Raw genomic sequence first — 21,853 nt, forward strand, 5'->3', positions numbered from 1 at the left:
TTTTAAATGCAGTTATTGGCTCAAATCAACCACTTGATTGGAAAGATTGACATTTTTCACATTTAACTGATATATTCTTTCACAAAATACTATCTTAAACATTTTAAATATATCTATTCTGCTCTTACATATCGAGCAAAACAGCGATGTGACAGACTTTCTTGAAATGCAAATCTCCCAAGATTTCACGGTCATATGACGTTATTTCTATTTTTAGTAACATACCATGTGCTCAAGTGTTTTCAAATTCAGAATGACATTTCCCGGTATTTAACCAGGTTTTCCGAAGGAAAAAACTGGTTATTAGATTGGCGAATGCGGGCTGGCTGGCTGGCTGGCTGGCGGGCGGGCGGAACAAGCTTGTCCGGGCCATAACTATGTTGTTCATTGTCAGATTTTAAAATCATTTGGCACATTTGTTCACCATCATTGGACGGTGTGTCGCGCGAAATAATTACGTCGATATCTCCAAGGTCAAGGTCACACTTTGAGTTCAAAGGTCAAAAATGGCCATAAATGAGCTTGTCCTGGCCATAACTATGTCATTCATTGTGAGATTTTAAAATCATTTGGCACATTTGTTCACCATCATGGGACGGTGTGTCGCACGAAAGAATCACGTCAATATCTCCAATGTCAAGGTCGCCACGACTAAAAATAGATTTTTTTTTTAAACAAACTTACAAAGGGGGTTAATTTTGTTTGTTCATTTCAAAAGTTCAGTTTGAGTTTTCTCCCTTTATCAGATTTTTTTTTCACAATGAAAACCTGGTTTTGTGACAATTTTGTCCCTTGTTGAGATTATTCTGGCTTGTTTTGTAAACAAATGGTAGTGTAAATACAAACTCAAAGTAAATATTATTTAAAACTACCTGATTCACACTGAAATCAGTCTTAAAATCCACCAGATTGACAGATGTGAGTTGTTAATCAAAAATAATAGATTTCAGAAAACGAAAGTAATGTTTACAATTTCAGCAAAAAATGTCAAGGTCGATCCGAAAGTATCCAAATGAAAACTCGTCACATGACAAAGCGACAATGGCGTCAAAATTGTGAATTTCAGACTGATGGTAGTTATTTTCATCCACTGTAAGATGCATTTGAAACATTTGAACCTTTAAATATTCCCCGATGCAGTAATTTATATTCATTCACAAATATATGTAGAAATGAATCCAAGAAAACGAGCTTTCTTTGATTTATAGCGTGACATAAATATGTTACGACTCTGGTTGACTTTCGATACGGGGTTCGCTTCAGCGTACAGGTATGTCAATACTATTTAAACTGTACGCTGAAGTTTCTTTAGCTACTTTCACACTAGTCCATATAAACGGACTCCCAGAGCCTTTGATAATTTTTGCTTTGGCAGCTCTGGCAGTCAATATGCACCCCTTCATAAAAATGGGTGACGTTCAGCGCACGGATTCCGTGCGCTTCACTAAACAGACGTTGTTTGAGACAAATTGAGGAAAATAATGAATAAACTTCATAAACATGTTAAATTTACCTGAATGGCAACCTACAGATGTTATCCTTTGCGTGCACCCTATAAAAACACGACGATGTTTCAACACACTTTTCTCGCTGACATTTTTATGTTTAAATTTGAAACAGTGTATTCTGTATCGAATACCACATCGATTCGTTATCGACTTTAATAGGCTCCATCACATAACCTGACGTGCATAATATTGGTGTACTGCGACCTAACCAATTTTGGGTCAATTTTCCAATATGGCGGATACAGCGTACAAAAGAAAAACTAAGTCAATAAAAAGCAATTATTTCTTGCTTTAATGGTACCATTTGAATGAGTTTGTGGTTTAGACAGGTAAACTTTAATAAGTTCTTGCAGTTTAAGTGTTCATTAACCATTGCATTGTTGATAACATTTTGCACCCATGGACAAGAGAGAGTGCATTGCAACTCTCAGCCAACCATTGGGTTATAAAGCTGAGAGTTGAATTATTGCAACTACATGTACTTTCACACCTCTTACACACAACTATATTACTCGTGAAATAAACCGACCACAGGTGTGAAAGCAGGGGTTTTTATCTGATTTTGGGGAAAGGGCCTGGCCTTTTTTGAGGGGAAAAAAAATTGCGCGAAATGCCGGATTTGGGGGGAAAAAATTACGCGAAGCGCCGGATCTTGGGGAAAATAAGGAAAGTCTTAAATAATCAATTCAACATATTTTGCTGTTTAAAACAAATACAAGGCAACAGATAATTTAATTATGCAATATGTTATATTTTTTTACACTGGATCAGGTTAACTTATGTATTTAAAGTTAAAAAAAAAAAATTTTTTTTTTTTTTTTTAGGGGAAAAAATTGAAGTCTGGGGGAAAATTTTCCTGCTGAGGGGAAAAAAAATCTGAGGGGAAAGGGCTGATTTTCGGCGGGTCCCAAAGAAGGAAAAAAAGCTCTGGAAAGAGACGTTAATTGTGAAAACTGTATATTCAGATAATTAGAAAAAAGTATATCTGATGTGTTACATGTATTTGTAATGTCTTGTTGCTGTTGTTTGTAACTCAACACAATCTTATGCTATAGAATTGTTCAAAAACAATTGTTTTGTTGTTAGAAAAGTTCAAAAGGAAGTATGAATGCAGCTTGTGAAAATCTAAAGGGTCAACTGGTATTAGGGCGAAACGACCCAGATTCTGTTTTCATGACTTAATAAAAGTTATTTTTGGTGTTTGTATGAAACAAAGTTTATTAAAAATTCACGAAATCGTGTAGATAACCACGATTTTTTGTAAGATAAATGTAAATATTTGGGCTTATGAGCTGATCTTCAAAGCAAATTAACCTAAGTATAGTAAGAAAAATAAGAAATTAATATGATGTGATAAACAACTCGGGCTTGCATTCCTGTCAAATAAACTAATTGATGTTTTCTATTAATTGACAATAAAAGTGATTTCAATATAATATTTTCTAAGGTTCAACTTATAAAGCTAGATTTGGAGATAATTTGACTTGATTAGACTTTATATTAATTTTTTTTTATTTTTTTTTAAACCCTCAATTGGGAATTTTTAGTCCCATTTGGGAAAAATATCTACTTTTTATGCCCCTGGATAGAATGGGGGTATATTGTTTTTGGCCTGTCTGTGTGTCATTCTGTGGAAAACTTTAACCTTGGTTAAAGTTTTGCAATATTGAATAACTTTTGCAATATTGAAGATATCAACTTGATATTTGGCATGCATGTGTATCTCATGGAGCTGCACATTTTGAGTGGTGAACGGTCAAGGTCATCCTTCAAGGTCAAATGGTAAATATATGGCTTCAAAGCAGCGTTAAAATTTTAATCTTGACATAACTTTTGCAATATTGAAGATAGCAACTTTATATTCGGCATGCATGTGTCGTGTACTTAAACAAAAACGCCTGTCCGCGGAGTTCACTTTTCGCAATGGGTGACATTTCGCGGGGGGGCAGACATGCTTCTGACCGTGGTGTTCGGCGAACACCCGAAATCGCCGCGATTGCTAGCTATCGTTAACGGGAACACCTGTGATCACCGCGATGCTGCGCAGCCACCGTAAACACCTGTTTGCGAGAGTCATTCACGCGTTTTAAATGTAAATGTACAAAAGAAAATCATAAACTACATGTAGATATCACATGTTTGTGCACATGTATGCTTTCTTAAATTCGGACAGTACGTAAAGTTGGAAACGTAAAAAAAAAGCGTTTAGATGATCAATACTATTGACTCTTATGGTGTTTATCAATGCAATTGCCCTTTTTAACAACACATACCGAGTTTCAAAGAAATAAAGAGAGTATTAAATCATTTGCAGTCAGTATACAATACAATAATTGTTTCAATAATGAAGGAACTGATACAGCGTAATGGTAACGATACAGTGTGTTTAAATGATATTTTATTAAGAGGAAATGTCAATGCCAAATAATTCGCGATATACCCCGGTACTTCAGGTGAAATTCACAACAAAACTTTTAATGGAAATGATCTCAATGTTGTACCCGCTGCAAAATTTTTATTAACAAATAAATACACCCACACCAATTTTCGGGCGCTTTTTATCTGGACAAAGAAATTCATTTATTTCATGTAGAATTTGTAACCTAAAATAGCTGTACACGACGCGTGCAAGTTGCAAACCGTGTCAGGTGATTTACGCATGTTGCAATACAACGGTTCTGATTGGGAACTTATTTCATCATATCTTTAAATAGAATCATATGCCGAATTTCATTTGACACTTTCGAAAATTTCAAACGTTTGTGTTTATGACTCTTATCGTCTATATTACCCATCCATAATTTGGTTTTAAAAATATAAATCGGGCATATATGGGATTATTGAGTAATGGATACAGATGGGAAAAGTTGCATGTATGCGATTGAGACAGTTGACACTATGTATGTATCGGGGAACCCAGAGACTCGGGATAATACGATTACTACAATCAGTTATGAGTTCTCCATGGCTTCAAACTGTTAATTGAATAATCAAACACTCAATTAACACTCCTCCAGGTGCGGTATCCTACAGCTAGGTGCGAACGCGGTTTTCTTTTATACGCGGCGTTTAAAAAGACAGAAAACACTGTCATGGGCATGGGTGTGAAATACATTATTCATTATCACTTTTAAATGAAAGGTATCAATACAATACGTTTATGTTTAATTATTTTATTTTAAGCAAACACGATCAACACCGCAGTAGATATTATGGGTCCGCGATGATTCGCGGTGTTCGCCTTATGGCAAACGGCCCCCGCGACATTTGATCTGAACATCCATCGCGGGGTTCATATTGGTAAGCCAACACAATGAGATGAACACTGCGGCGAGTGATGTTTGTTTAAGTACACGGTGTCTGTACTGTATCTCATGGAGCTGCACATTTTGAGTGGTAAAAGGTCAATGTCATGCATCCTTCAAGGTCAAAGGTCATCCTTCAAGGTCAAATTTATGGCTTCAAATAGGCGCAATAGGGGGCATTGTGTTTCTGACAAACACATCTCTTGTTTCCATTGGGAATGTGTCCCCCTATCGGACCAAAAAAAACCACTGTGTATGGTCCGCAAATCAGGGCCGTATGGTCTGCAAATGTTCAAATTTAAACAAGTATGTAGTCATTAATGTCAATACATCAACTTTAAATGTATTAATACAATATTGAAGGAAGTGGAACACGAAATGCATATTAATTCAGACATGTTCCATATGGTCTGCAAATCTGGGCCGTATAGTCCTCAAATGTTCAATTCCATGTTCAAATTTAAACAAGTATGTTGCCATTAATATTATTACAGCAACTTTATTATTTTATGAAATTAATTAATACAATATTGATGGCAGTGGAACACAAAATGAATATATATTTGCACATGGTCTGTATGGTTTGGTCCACACATCTTGGCCATATACTTTGCAAATCGGTGCTGTATAGTCAGCTAATCTGCGCCATATATGGTCCATGGTCCGTATGTCCCTATTTCTTTTTATTATTTTATATTTATCAATATTTTTTTTTCAAATAAGGCAAACTTTACATAATCCCAGTCATTCTGAATTTCCAAATTAAATCCAGGTACATTTTCCCAAAATGGTCAGAAAAAGGCCTTACATGAATAGGAAGCACACTTTTTTGTACCCAAGCTTTTTTGCCCAATCCAAAAATTCATAACTATTCTACCATAGTTTTACTTGATTTCTCTGAGCTTTTATGTGTACATACGTACAGCTCAGAGTTCTTCCTTATAAAACCAAATTCCATGTCAAAAAATTAAGTCTAAAGTTTGTCTATTAAATCGATTTCAAACAACCTAATAAATTGTAACAAACACAATACATACATGTACATGATGATTGTAATCACATTGACATAAATATTTGTGTGTGTTTTTATGCTCCCCCAAAATTTTTGGGGGGAGCATATAGTTGCCCCTTCATCTGTCCGTGCCAGTGTCTGTCCGTCCGTGCAAAATTTGTCCGGGCTATTTCTCAGCAATTAATGACCGGAATTCAATTAAACTTTATGGGAAGCTTCACTACCAAGAGGAGATGTGCATATTATCAGCCGGTTCTGGTGAGACGATTATTCACAGAGTTATGGCCCTTTGAAATTTTCCATTAACTGTACATATAGTGCAATTCTTGTCCAGTCTATTTCTCCCCAACTACTGACTGGAATTCAATGAAGCTTTATGGGAAGCTTAACTACCTTGAGGAGATGCGCATGTTATTTGTGGGTTCTGGTTAGATGATTTATTTAGAGAGTTATGGCCCTTTGAAATTTTTAAGTTGCTAAACCATCCATCGTATTATTTTGTCCAAAGTTATGCCCCTCAAGACGTTTCCTTTTAGTGCAATATTGTGACAAAAAAAAACTTTGGAGAGCATCACCCGTCTCCGACGGTTTCTTGTTTTATAAATGCTCTAAACAAAAAATTGATACAAAATGTAATAAAACCGAAAAACAAATTTTTGATTTATGATTCAATCTATCTTATGAAGATTCCGTAGATAGTCATCATAGCATGATTGGTTGATCAGACACTAGATCTATCGTTCCAAGAAATCAGGAGAAATAACATGTATACATAAGCATATTTTCTCATTCAGAATACTCAGCGTTTTCGATTGCAAAAACTTGCACATTTTCATGAACTGTTGACGTGTTTGAAACTTGGATTAATATCATTATTCAGTGAGCGCACCGCATCAAGCCATCAACTAAGTTGTTTTATTTTGAGTATTAAAGGGGCCTTTTCCCGTTTGGTTAAATTGACAAAATCGAAAAAGTTGTTTCAGATTCGCAAATTTTCGTTATAGTAACAGGGGACAAAAATATTTCTAAACTGCACTCGTCCTGCAGGACAAGTGCATTAAAATTTTCACTCGTCCTGCAAACACATGATCTTGTCCTTCAAATATGTGTGAAATAAAGATTGCAAAGGCTGATATGACTAATAAAGTTTCTTATATCACTGCTAAAATGCTGCTTACTCAGTTATTCATGCCAGCTGATCGCAAAAGCAGTGAAATAAGTTACTTTATTTATGAGAAACACTAATTAATAAATGAAGAAAATTTTGTGTTTTCCTTTTTTCTAATGCTCGTGTGCTTTCCGTTTCGGACGTTTGAACATCGCTCCCGCCAACTTTAAAGAACGCTCGTTTGTCAGTCCTTTTCTGACGATATTCAGACTGGTTTAAAGCCGTTCTTCGGGGTTAAATAATTCTTTAAAAATCAATACTTACAGTGAATGCAGTCGCATGGTTCCCTGTCAACATGGACGCGCAAAGTTTACACCAAAAAGTCAATATTTACTCGGGACACAGTTTTGCATAACAACGAGCACCTGCTGTATGAAATTTACAATTGCAATTTCCGGTTCATTCGCGTTCTACTTTCGGAATAGATATGCTTTAAGACAATGATTTTATTTAATGAAAACGAGTCTTACTTGTCAGTAAATACATATTTTATTATCAGCTAATTTTCACTCGTCCTGTAGGACGAGAGCTTCAGGAAAATCCACTCGTCCTGTCAAGATTTCACTCGTCAATACGAGCGGACGAGTGATATTTTTGTCCCCTGAGTAATGATATTTGTGATGAAACAGTAATATTGAACATTTATCATGCTCTAAACTAGCCATTATATGCATCTTTTGACTATTTAAAAACCCGAAAATCATAAAGCGTTGCAACGCGAAGCAAATTAATAATTTGGAGAGTTCTGTTGTTGTCGTTTAATTTTGTGAAACTACGAAGATTGCTTATATAAAGTATAAAATACATCTAGCATTGTATCCGGAAGGATGGCCGAGTGGTCTAAATCGTTGCCTTTTTACGCCAGGAGTCCAGGGGTCAGTGGTTCGAGCCCTGCGGAGGGTTACATTTTTTTATGTCCCCCACCACTATAGTGGGGGACATATTGTTTTTGCTCTGTCTGTTGGTTGGTTGGTTGGTCTGTTGGTTGGTTTGCGCCAACTTTAACATTTGCAATAACTTTTGCAATATTGAAGATAGCAACTTGATATTTGGCATGCATGTGTATCTCATGGAGCTGCACATTTTGAGTGGTAAAAGGTCAAGGTCATCCTTCAAGGTCAAAGGTAAAAAAAAAAGTCAAAGCGGCGCAGAAGGGGACATAGTGTTTCTGACAAACACATTTCTTGTTCTTTTTAAAATTTTATTCTTAATTTTTACTGGAGCATTTTATATCCAATGTTTACATTTTTCAATATAAAGCATTTAATGAAAAACTTCAAAACATGCCAAAATCTGTGAAAAGGTCCCTTTAAGGATAAATGTATGATCTGTTCATGTTTGTGTTTATTTATGCCAGAAACTAATATTTCTCATTCAAGCAATTAAAGGGCCGTCTAGAATCTGGGCGGCACAGTTTCCATGAAAAATCTTGTTTCCAGTTGCAACTCCCGAAGGTTCAATAGCCGGGAGTTGGATTATTTCAACTATATTCTATCCCAAGATTATTCAACCCAAAATTGACCAAGCATATTCGACCCTATATTTACATGTAGCAAAACATATTCTTTAATAAATTGATTACAGGGGTTATTAATTGTTGGTTCATTTGTTGAATATTACTTTTGATTTTAATTGAATAAATGTGTTAATGTTGAGTATTTGGTTGATATTTTTTAACTTGTATTTCGCTTTGTTTGTTAAATATTGCTTTTGATTATGATTGGTTCAAGGGGCCTTATAACAGATTTTTGCATGTATTGAAGTTTGTCATTAAATGCTTTATTTTGATAAATGTAAACATTGAATCTAAAAAGCTCCAGTAAAATAAGAATAAAATTTAAGAAAGAAAAAAGTAAGCCTCAAATGCGCTTGAACCACTGACCCCTGTAGTAAAAGTCTATCGCTCAGACCCCCGGCCATCCATGCTCATTAAATGAGTGATGTATTTTATATTATTTACAAATGTATATTAGCAATCCTCGTATTATCACAAATATAACAACAAGAGAACTCTCCAAATCATTTAATCGTTTGGAGTTGCAACGCTTTATAATTTTCAGTTTTTTAATCATCAAAAGATGCATATAATTGATATTTTAGAGCATGGAACATGTAAATGTTCAGTATTACTGTTTCCTCACAAATATCATAAATAGAAGGACAATTTGCAAATCTGAATTAAAAAATAATAATTTTTGTCAATTCACCAAAATGTGAAAAGGCCCCTTAGTTAATCAATATTAGTTAAACACATTAATGATTTTACAAACTGTTACCAATTTATGTAAATGTGAAGGTTTTGAAGTGAATCGATTGTCAGTTGGTTAATGTTAAATACGGTATTGCTTTTGATTGAAGTTGTAAATGTTGAGTATTTTGTTAAGTTTGATATGTTCAAGCTGTTTGTTTTGTGTCAGTTGTTTCACAGTGCTTAAAGCTGTTATGTCACACACGTATAAAATATAAATATTGTGATAATTGGTATTATTATTTTTAACATTAATCATTTTGATTTCTCTGTTATACTTACATTGTAGCACGGAACGTACGTTGTGTTAACATTAAAAATCGTAGTGTGTTTCGGATTACTTAATTATGATTATTCTCATTTGGAAATTTTATGGAACATTTATCCGTGTGTTATATGTGTTATGATTTAAATATTAATTTGTCAAAACGCTTGACATGTCGTATATTCATCCATATTGTAGAGGTACCTGTAAATTAAAAAAACATAATTTATATTCGTTTTAATTTTCTATACAATTATCTTAATTTTATACAGTATTTAAATAATTTTTAATAACAATGTTTTTATTTTTTGGCATGCCCAGTAGCATACTGCTAACCCGGTGTTGCACGGCGGTCCCTGATAAGAACAGAAATTGTCTGCATTTACCGACTAGGCTAAAGTAATACACGCCGCTGGTACAGTACAGCCAAGGCGGCACAAACATAATCTGCGGCTACGCCACGGCCAGATTATTAGTACGCGGCGGCCGAATCGTGTGTTCACGCGGCGTATCGCCGTGGCACTCGGCATGGATCGGCGCAACGACGCCGAGTCTGTATTAACCTCGCGTACTTTCGCGGAGTAAATCCGCCGCATACGTACGAGGCGGATCAAGTGAAAAGATATCCACCTACATGAACATACATGTATGTGTAGCGTAGAATTAATTACACGCAACTGTTAATGTTTCGTACGATTATCATTCTTAAATTTGTAATCCAAAACACACTTCCAAATTTTTATGCTTACGCGACCTTTGGCAAATTCTAGCGTCAAATAAACAGTGCTAAAATATCCTTTGTTTCATAAAAAGCGCGCGAAAATTATGCAGACATGTAGAACGTCGTTTGGAAAGTTTGGGTGTATTTTGTGTTGTATAAATACATGAACATCACGTCAGGCGTAAATCGCGTGTTCAGTGGGAAAAAAACGCCCCGATTAGACGTTATTTCATCATCTCTATAAATAGTAACAAATGCCAAAATGTATTTGATACTTAAGGAAATATCGAGAATGTTTGTGTATTGTAAATATTTACCAGCATTTGCTTTAAAACTGGAATATACGGGATTATCGGGTAATTAGTAGCGATATTAACTGTATAATATGAACAAAATAAAACGTGTTTATATACGCATATTCAAACAATAGTTATAATAAGCTGATAACTAACAAAACAACAAATACGTCGTCACCGTCTTGATTATTGATGTGGCTTCAAACTGCAAATTTTCTCAGCTTAAATATAATAGCAAAATCAACATGCAATTAATTTATAAATCCACTATATGCTGGAGCCTTGACCACTCGTATGTGCGAAAACATAATTATATGACCTTGTTTATGTGTGAAATACATACACTACGGGCGGGAAACAAACTTAATTGGCCAGACACAATAACTATGCTTACATGTATATGCTAATACAATCCGCGCACAATAAATTTATTATGATTTTAATTATTATTATAATAGTTCTTTCAAAATTTGTTAACTACATGTAACTAATAATTTTAAAAAGATTTTTTATTTCATGATGCGCATCGACTCGGCATCATGTAGCGGATCGCGGCATGCCTCGGCGGACAGATGCGAAGTTTCGCGGCGAAATGCGACTTGCCGCCGCATACTGACGCGGCTTCAACGACTGACGCGGCATCGACTCTTTTCGCCTTGCCGCCGCCGATCGCGAAATACGTTTGTTCCGCTTTAGCTGTACTGTATAAGCGAACTCGGCAGAACGCCGCGTTTTACCTCGCTTTCAAACTCCGCGTAAAATCTCGCTTGCAGGTAAAAAAGCGCGGAATGAGCGCGTTTTTTGGGGAAAAGGCATGGAGTGTACTGTATACATACTATACAATAAGGGTTATATAACAAAGCAAGATTATTTAGTAAATTGTAAACTTCCGTTAATATTAACTAGAAATGGCGCGGCAGAGGCCGACGCGTATCCCCACGCCGCATGTTTGACCCAGGGGGCGCCCCAGGGTTGATAATGGGGCCATGCATAGTTGAGATTGACAGTAGTGTCATAAGATATGTTCAGTATCAATTTGAAGTAAGTCGGTGTAGAAATGAAGAATTTATAGTAAAAAGCAATTTTGGGTGGGTGTGGTCTATGTGGGCGAGGGTGCCCCAGGGTTGGTAATGGGGCCATGCCAACTATGCATGGCCCCATTACCAACCCTGAGGCGCCCTACCCACATAGGCCACACCCACCCAAAATTGCCTTTTACTATATCTTCTTCATTTCTACACCGATTCACTTCTAATTGATACTTAACTTCTCTTATGACAATACGGTCAATCTCAACTATGCATGGCCCAATTACCAACCCTGGGGCGCCCTGCCCAAATAGGCCACACCCACACAAAATTGCCTTTTACTATAATTTCTTCATATCTACACCGATCCACTTCTAATTGATACTGAACTATTCTTATCACAATACGGTCAATCTCAACTATGCATAGCCCCATTACCAACCCTGGGGCGCCCCGCCCACATAGGCCACACCCACCCAAAATTGCCTTTTACTTAACTTCTTCATTTTTACACCGATTCACTTCTAATTGATACTGAACTTCTCTTATGACAATACGGTCAATCTCAACTACATGTATGCATGGTCCCATTACCAACCATGGGGCGCTCCTGGGTCAAACATGCGGCGTGGGGATATGCGTCAGCCTCTGCCGCGCCATTTCAAGTTTATAATAATAATATATTTGGTAATGTGACAATGATGTTCCACACACATTGTGACAAAAACTAAAATCTATGATAATAAGTGATTTGTGGCCACTATTGAATGTAATTGTTAGTGCTTGTGATTGAGAATTCGTAATGGAGGACGCGTGCTAATTTTGTCAGAAGGCCGTTAGCTCTTTGCAGCATGGCATCACATGTGACATCTGAGACAGATGGCCTTACAGATACATGTTTATGCAAACTAAATTGCATATATTGAATAGCTAAGTTATTCCCCAATATAAGGTTTATAATGGCTTTACTAGATAATGAATGACAGCGTAGGAGTAAACAAACAATGCCTTAAATTCTGCTTAATGCATTAGCAATGTGTATCATATCAGAAACAAGTGTATGCTGGTAATGAGTACCAAATTTGTTACTTTCATTGCTTATGAAAATAAAATGATTATTTCTTATGAAAACATGGGTTTTTCAGTATTATTTCGAATAAGGTTGAGCTGATATGGCTGGATGGGAGATGAACAAAATGTTGAAAACTACAAAAAAAAAATTGGGGGGGGGGGGGGGAAACCTCCAATTGAGAATTTTTAGGTCCCATTTGAGAATAATATATACTTTTTCCAATTGGGAATGGGGCCGAATATTGGACCCAATATTTAACGAAAAAACACACTGAATATTGAATTATATTGTTAATACGTGTGCTTTCATTATTACCAGTATTATCCCTTAAAAGTTACCCAAATAATTCCAAACAAAATCACTCTATATTTTGTTTTATTTCAAAGCTGTCTCTAGCATTCTAAATCCTCATTTCAACATCAACATACCTGAAGCAAATAGCAAAACAAAAATTGATGCCAAATGGAATGAACTTTAATAACAATAATATTATACTGTAATAAACAATATTCCATAGTTGTAAAGAGTATCGATCAAAACATTAACAACCATCTATAAAAATTGGGGTCGAAAAAGCCTGGTACTTAGGCCAAATGACATTGTGGTCCAATGAGCCTGAATTAAAAGCTGACAACAACCCATGATTAAGCTAAGAAATATAACACGGTCTTGTTCAGTATTTTCGACGATCACACATTCTCCGGTATAAACAAGCGTGTTGCGCATGCTGGTAAAAGTCACATGTTATTTCATTTGCATACACACAGTTCATTCAACAGATGACATAATTTAAGTGATAATGGCAAAAGAAATGATAAATCAGCAAACTTACATTTGTACACAATATTTTTCATCCATTGTAACTAATCATCAAATATTCCAACTCATTAATTAACCTTAAAACATTTTTTTTTAAATCCAAATGTTGTAATTTTGTATGTTTAAACACTGAACATTCAAGAAAAGTCATGTGACTCTTTTTGGTTCAATATATACCAGTAGTATATGGTTCAATATATACCAGTAGTATATGGTTCAATATATACCAGTAGTATATGGTTCAATATATACCAGTAGTATATGGTTCAATATATACCAGTAGTATATGGTTCAATATATACCAGTAGTATATGGTTCAATATATACCAGTAGTATATGGTTCAATATATACCAGTAGTATATGGTTCAATATATACCAGTAGTATATGGTTCAATATATACCAGTAGTATATGGTTCAATATATACCAGTAGTATATGGTTCAATACATACCAGTAGTATATGGTTCAATATATACCAGTAGTATATGGTTCAATATATACCAGTAGTATATGGTTCAATATATACCAGTAGTATATGGTTCAATATATACCAGTAGTATATGGTTCAATATATACCAGTAGTATATGGTTCAATATATACCAGTAGTATATGGTTCAATATATACCAGTAGTATATGGTTCAATATATACCAGTAGTATATGGTTCAATATATACCAGTAGTATATGGTTCAATATATACCAGTAGTATATGGTTCAATATATACCAGTAGTATATGGTTCAATATATACCAGTAGTATATGGTTCAATATATACCAGTAGTATATGGTTCAATATATACCAGTAGTATATGGTTCAATATATACCAGTAGTATATGGTTCAATATATACCAGTAGTATATGGTTCAATATATACCAGTAGTATATGGTTCAATATATACCAGTAGTATATGGTTCAATATATACCAGTAGTATAGGGTTCAATATATACCAGTAGTATAGGGTTCAATATATACCAGTAGTATATGGTTCAACAAAAAAGGGTTTCCAGCGGAAAGGAAAATTGGATGTACACTGTAACTCCAATATAGTGCGGTCCGTTATAACGCTGTGTCCAATATAATGCGGGGGGTCCTTGGATCCCGTTTTTTCTCCAACCTTCCATTTCTGATTCAAATCCATGTTATGCAACTTCATGTATTTTCATAAATTCAAAGAAGCCGGCGATCACAGCTTGATTGCTTTATCCGTCCGTTTAACTGATTTTAATCGATTAGAGGTTAAACAACACTCGACAGCTAATTGGTGTTAATCTGTTGTGTAATGTCAATAAAGGTGTGAAAACTCGCAAGTTGGTGTTTATTACCTGTATTCCCTATCAGAGCGGTTCGATGCGCTAATTTCAATAAGGCAAGTGCAAGCGGAATAATTATCAAATTAAAGTTATTTAAAACGATTACCTGTTTATGTTTTGTATTTATCGTGTATTGTATTTCATTGTATAAACTATGGCTGTGTGTGTTATTGTTTATTATATGCTACACATGCTTGATAAATAAAAATATCTTTATGTGTGTTTAATGTTTCAGTACGTATACGAAAAGTAAATTTAAAAATCCGGACGATTTATTTACATGCTAACGCAGTGTAATAGTTAATAGAGATGCACTTAAATTTTTGCCCGTTATCAGAAAGTCCACGGAAAGCACGTTTTTTACATGCTGCGTATGACGCAATAAAACATTTCTTTGTACATGTATCGTATTGCATTCAATCTTAATTTAAATTCGCTCGTCCAATGAAAGCTGTGTCCCATAATGCACTGTACTAATTTTTCTGAAAAATGGCGTAGGCATATGAATTTGTTTACGAAGTTCGTAAACATATTTCTTGTCATAAATGTTAAACATTATTTTCTCGTTAGTGATGTAATTATATTGGATTGTCGTTTAAATGTGCACATTAGAAAAGCGGTAGTTATACTGTTATCGTTCAATTCGGTTTACATGCATGTATTTGCGGATGACAACACAGCATGACGATACAAAGGACCTATATTATAGGCTATACTTTACCTGTTTTTATAGCCCCTTAAATAAATAAGCTCAAAACTTATAACGCTGTCTGTTTATAACGCTGTTGCCTGGCTTGGACCCAGTCATCTGCGTTATATTGAAGTTACAGCGTACTTGCAATCAAATTATTTTAGGATATAAAACGCATGCAAACTGTCCTACCCAGCAGTTTTCTAAAATAAATTTCTACATGATATGACACATTGTTACAGATTTAATTAATGAGTATGCTTTGCATTATTAACAACCATTGTTATAGGTTTGGATTATTGATCCATTTGTCTATCGAGATTGCACATAAGAATATTAAATGATAATTTGAGAGCAATATGAAAATGGATATTATGAATATAACACTACACAATTTTTAAACTATATTGATATTCCAGTTGAACTTGTAATAGAAAAGTTTTCCCATAAATGTGACGAGGGTTGCTTATTTTTTTTGTTTTCTGTAATTGAGTTTATTATCACTATTGAAAATACCCTGCATGAGGTACAGAACAAGTGCAATTAGTGCATGACATTCATTTTGTTTAAAAGTAGTCAAACTTAAATATGTAAACAGTTTTTTTGTTTACTTTTCATTGTATATTCAATTGTTTTGAATAACCGACATTTATTTTATGTTTTGTTTTGCATTTTTATGAGAATTTATCAATAGAAGCCTTACACCGTCCAAAATACCCCACACCAGAATACTTGATCATATAAAGTCCACCAAAACATAGACTATCGAAAAGTGTAAACACAGTAAAATCGTGCTTGAAGTGTTCTTTCAGTCAAAGAAATGATAAGGTATGGGATTTAAACAAAACTTTCAATGTTCATGGAAAATTGCATTATGTACATGTAGTTGAATTGAAGTGAGCGGTAAAATTTGGAATTATATATATATATCGCCTATGTATGACTTTTCACACAAATAAAAATATCGTGACCCTCGCTTTACCAGTAGACATACAAAAAGTTATAAGAGAGGGTAGTTTGCGGTAAACGGACATGTGTTTTGCAACCATTTTCATGTTAGGGAAAGCGCGCTCATTTAAACATGTGGCTATTAAAAATATGGTACATCTGTTAACTACAGTACACATATTCTTCAATTAATATCAAGGGCTAATGGTTATGAGCGGAGTTTATTTTGGGCTACAAAATGTTTACTTCAAGGAGTTTCCAGAGTACTAGCCCCAACCTTTGGCCAGAGCTTTGACCTAAGCCTACCTGTGGCCATTGGAACCCATGCTTACTCTGAAATACTGTTTCTTATTTAAATTTGAGTAATAGAATATGATTGCATGGGTGAATCAATAACGTCGGTTGAAGGATTCTTAAGCTTGGTTTAACAACACACTTGATTTTATAAAATGTAAACTGCATTGATCAAATTACAGTCTGCCTGACTGTTTATAATGCCAAGTAAATGTAACAATAGTTAATTGTACTAGATTGTTCTGTAATTTATTACTACCATTAATGCAATGTTTTGGTGCATTTCATGAGGGATTGTATTGAAAGATGAAGTTTGGAGTGTGTTGATTAAAGTACTGGGCTTTTGTTGAAATGTCACCTCAGAAACTCTGTTTTCCAAAAGTGCTTTTGGGCGAATTTTACTTTCTTTGAAGTTGGGAGACCATATATTTTTGACTGCATTGATTAAAAGAGGACAGTTTTATGTCTTAAATGATACCAGTCTTGCAAAGTTTGATGTATATGAAATACGAGAAAAATGCTTTGAAATTCTGCCGTTTTATAATGGGACCTAGGAAATGGAATTAGTGAAGTGAAATCTTTAGTATTATGTACATCGGGCAAATTGATACGTCACCTGTAATCGTTGCTGATGAACATGGATTTTACCTTTGGGAGGCATGATTTTAAGAGATATTAGATACTGAATTATTTTTGCACAGACATGATTTTGGTGAAACTATATGGGTAGTAATTTATAGTCAGAACTGGTATGGACAATGTTTAAGCACATTATTTTAGTAATAAACTAATCAGATTCACCAAATCCAACAATTTTATACCAAGATGTTTTAATTTTAGACATAAAAAATAAAATAATAAAACGCTTAAGTACTTGTGATGTTTTGTTATGATTAATCACTCGAACTTCATACAACATATTCATTCCAGCTAAAAGTTCAATCGATAATATATTTGATTGACCCCTAACGGTGAAACCGGAAGGGAGTTACGGTTTGGGCTCCGTGTGTCCGTGAGTCTATGAGTCTGTCACACTTTTCTGGATCCTGCTATAACTTTTATTAAAGTTCTTCATATTTTTTCATGAGACTTGAAACATGGACAGATGGCAATATGGAGATTATGCACGTCATTTCATTTTGTTCCTACGTCGAGAATTCTGGTTGCTATGGCAACAAATAGACTAGAAATATTGCTGATAATGGTGGACCCTGCGATAACTTTAAAAGTTCTTTATATTTTTTCATTAAACTTGAAACATGGATAGATAGCAATATTGAGTTTATGCATGTCATTTCATTTTGTTCCTACATCAAGAATTCTGGTTGCTATGGCAACAAATAGTCTAAAAATATTGCTGAAAACGGTTGAGTGTCAGTCACCGGTGGGGACCATATGGCTTGACAATAGTCTTGTTAACACTGTTTCACAAAAATGGGGGATATATGATATTATATTCAATTATCTGCTAATTGTATACAAAGGCTTGTCTGATACATTTCAAAAACAAGCGGGCAAGACCATGTTATTGTCCCCTACCAGTTTCACTGCAGGGGACTTATGGTTTGCGCTCTGTGTGTCTGTCCGTCTGTCTGTGAGTCTGTCTGTCACACTTTCCTGGATCCTGCGATAACTTTAAAAGTTCTTAATATTTTTTCATGAAACTTGAAACATGAATAGATGGCAATATGAACATTATGCACGTCATTTCATTTTGTTCCTAGGTCAAAAATTCTGGTTGCTATGGCAACAAATAGACTAGAAATACTGCTGAAAATGGTGGTTTTCTGGATCCTGCGATAACTTTAAAAGTTCTTAATATTTTTTCATGAAACTTGCAACATGGATAGATGGCAATATGGACATTATGCACGTCATTTCATTTTGTTCCTATGTCAAAAATTGTTGTTGCTATGGCAACCAAAAAAAATATCTTAAAATGGTGGAATTTCTGACAAATTTTGGAGCCGGTAGGGGACCATATTGCTTGACATGTAGCCTTGTTCTCTATATGTCAGATGATGTTATTATGAAATATATGTACACGATGAGCCATTGTGCCAAAATATGCTTATTTTCAAATTTTACCACCATAGTAAATGTGTAATAAACAGTTTCATGAATATTATCACTCCTTGAATATTAAACTTGAGATGAATAGGGGCCCAGTGTTTGCTTCAAATATGATGAGCTCATGTAACTGCCAGATAAAAACGGTCAGTATACGCCTTTAAACCCTCAAACAGCTTTTAGATGGGTTTGTTAATTAACATTCCATTACACTTTGCTTTTTTAATGGAACCATTCTCATCATGTTAATTTTTAGTCTACGGTATTTTCTCATGAGAAAAGTCTTTGATTGTTGTGTTATTTTGGTTGGATTCTGTTGCATTTGATATACAAGGCCATTTTCAGCCTTGAGATCCCTTTAAAAAAGAATGTTAGTGTTATAAAATTAGTTATCATGAAATGTGACAGTGCTTTTGTTTATTTTTTGATGTGATAATAATGTATGTGGTTTTAAAACATTTTCAGGAATGTCAACTCAATCAACTCATGAATGATTTTGTATTATTTAAAGATTTGTAAAGAATGGGATGAACAAAAACAGCTATTTGATGATTCGCTTTCTTACTATTTCAGATAAAATTTGCTGCAAAGTAATGACAAAATGTGCCAAAGAACTTGCAGTGATGTGAGGAGTACTGGCTTATTGGAGACCTCAGAATGGTGAGCACATAATATATACTGTTCATAATTATTGGGACTTTACCTGGGTATTAACTGATAATTGTTTTCATTGCTCACTCAACTTCAGAGCTGTATTTGAAATGTTCTGAAACAAAACTTCAATTAATAATTCAAAATATAAGGTGATTGGCCAAGCTGTTACCCAGACTTACCTTATGCAGTGAGAGCATGAACAACTTTCAAGCTGTGACAACTATTATACAACTGATAATTTCTTAGCAAGCCACTCTGCAGAGCTTATCAGTATGTTCATAATGAATGTTAAACGTTTGCAAGTCTGTTTCCTTTCATTCTCGATAACAAATTTTTAGTGTTTATAGATGATAATAGAATGGAAAGATCCAAGTTCAATCAAATCCAATGTAACATGAATATAAATGGTTTTGCTGTTACAACTGTTTAACTGCAGATCATTCACATGGTCGGTTAAATACGTCTTAAAACAATGCTTAAAAAAAGCCACAATTGCAAGAAAGGCTCGTCTCACTTCCTTTTCCAAATAATGAGGTTAAAAGACCTTGTTGATACTGTAGGGTGTAACCCAGTTTTATCTGATAAAAGTAATGCACAGGCAAATTAATCCCAGCAATTGCAGAAAGCAATTACCCTTTAATAACCTTGTGTTGTTGTTATCAAACTCTAATGGTAACAAAAGAACTGCTGGTAATAACCAGACTTTGGTAGTGGTTTATTGTAATCACACAAAGCCAAGGAAAAAACAAAACATCATTTAATACAAAGATGCACTCCTTACCCCTGATATTTCATGCCATTTTAGAATGTTTAAGACAATTTTATTTTTATGTGTATGACTTTGAACAAACAAAAATAAATGATATAATGCATTGCAGCGATTTTTTTTCCAAATTGGGAAAAGTACCGGTGCGTTGCCAAGTGGGCAAAATTAAGCACCAAAACCCTGATATAGGAACAATTGGCATCGCGAACTCTGACATCAGATTGGGAATGATGGGTGTACTTACATGTAATTACCTGGTACTTACTTGCAGATAATGGGCTTTTGAAATTAAAATGAAGCAACCTATCCTTCCGTTTGGAAATTTTTCATACAGCAACCGGACATTTTGTAATTTTTCCTCATCTGGGAATGTATCTTTTACTGGTACTTAATCAGCGTGCAGGATCAATAGGGTTCTCAAGTGTTCACACATGGGCTGCAAAAAATGAAAACACACAGTTAACAACTTTATTTTTGCAAATATCTCGAGTCATTGAAATATGTTTGCAAAAATCTTAAGTGCATAAACAACAGTTTTTCTTGCAGTTTGTGACGATATCTTAAGATTTAGGAATAAATTATTTAATAGGCCCAATATTGGTGCCAAAATTTTACATTGCGTGCAGCATAACCGTGTATATGAATTCATTACACATTGAATATTTGGCCAAGAACACAGGCATATGAAATAACGTAATTCCGATGTTGTTCACATTGCGATAAGCTGCCATATTACGCACTATTTGAAATTTTTCAGAAAAAATGTTTTAAAAAGTTATTTGAAAAATATCCCCACTTTGCACTGTGTTTTCATCCTTTAGCATACATTTGTGAACCCCAAATAGTCACGTGATCCAGCATACATTTGTGAACCCCAAATAGTCACGTGATCCAGCAATCTGTTATAATAATAAGGAAGGGAAAAAATGGAAGCATTAAGACCATGTGTTTAAAAATTTCATCATGAACTGGCAATCAGAATCTGATATGTCAATCTGCAAACTAAATCTAGTCTTTTATGTTTGTGTCCGGTAGCACACTGGAAATAATACTTGGACCTAATGATACACTCAGTCCTCTGTCACTGGATAAAGACAGATGTGTGAATTAAAGCCATAAAGTCCTCATCCATTATTTATAAGGTTTTTACATGGGAAAACTTTGGATAAATCATCAAATCAACCAATTGAAGAGATTATTTTATAGCTAGCAAGCAGGTTTTCATGTAGAACAAAAGACAATATTTGGAAATTCAGAAGTTCTTTAAATCATGTAAATGAAAGATATTCATTTAAAGTAACATAAATACTCAAATACAACGAATATTTTGCAAAATATTTCATAAAATAAAGTGAACCCATAAAAAATCAGTGTTCCTTTTAGCAATAGCCAAAATTTCAACACTAGATGTTGTATTGTAACATAGATTTCACGAGATACAAAATGCTATTATTTTTTTTGTGACTAGAAAATTCATGTTAATTTCCTGCCAGTGTATCTGAACATTTATGGTTGAACACGCAATTGGATTCAGGCTACTTCGGAAGCTTGACATACTTCATGGCTTGCTTCCGAAGCTGCCCGAAGCCAGTCTCACATTTGCTAGTAAATGTTGGAATATTGTCGCCGGGAATTTACATTGAATATTAAAGTAACACAAAAAATAATAACTA

General features: G+C 34.6%; 1 protein-coding gene across 1 annotated transcript in view; it reads left to right on the plus strand.

Annotated features, from left to right (window-relative positions):
- LOC127869330 (uncharacterized) overlaps nucleotides 1-21,853 on the plus strand; it is a 42,730-nt gene that overhangs the window by 1,684 nt on the left and 19,193 nt on the right. The window contains exon 2 of the mRNA XM_052411823.1: nucleotides 19,334-19,420. Coding sequence (XP_052267783.1) covers nucleotides 19,418-19,420 — 3 coding nt within the window. The 5' untranslated portion in view covers nucleotides 19,334-19,417. The remainder of the gene's footprint in view (nucleotides 1-19,333; nucleotides 19,421-21,853) is intronic.

The sequence above is a fragment of the Dreissena polymorpha genome, chromosome 2 (assembly GCF_020536995.1).
Source record: "Dreissena polymorpha isolate Duluth1 chromosome 2, UMN_Dpol_1.0, whole genome shotgun sequence".
NCBI classification, from domain to species: Eukaryota; Metazoa; Mollusca; class Bivalvia; order Myida; family Dreissenidae; genus Dreissena; species Dreissena polymorpha.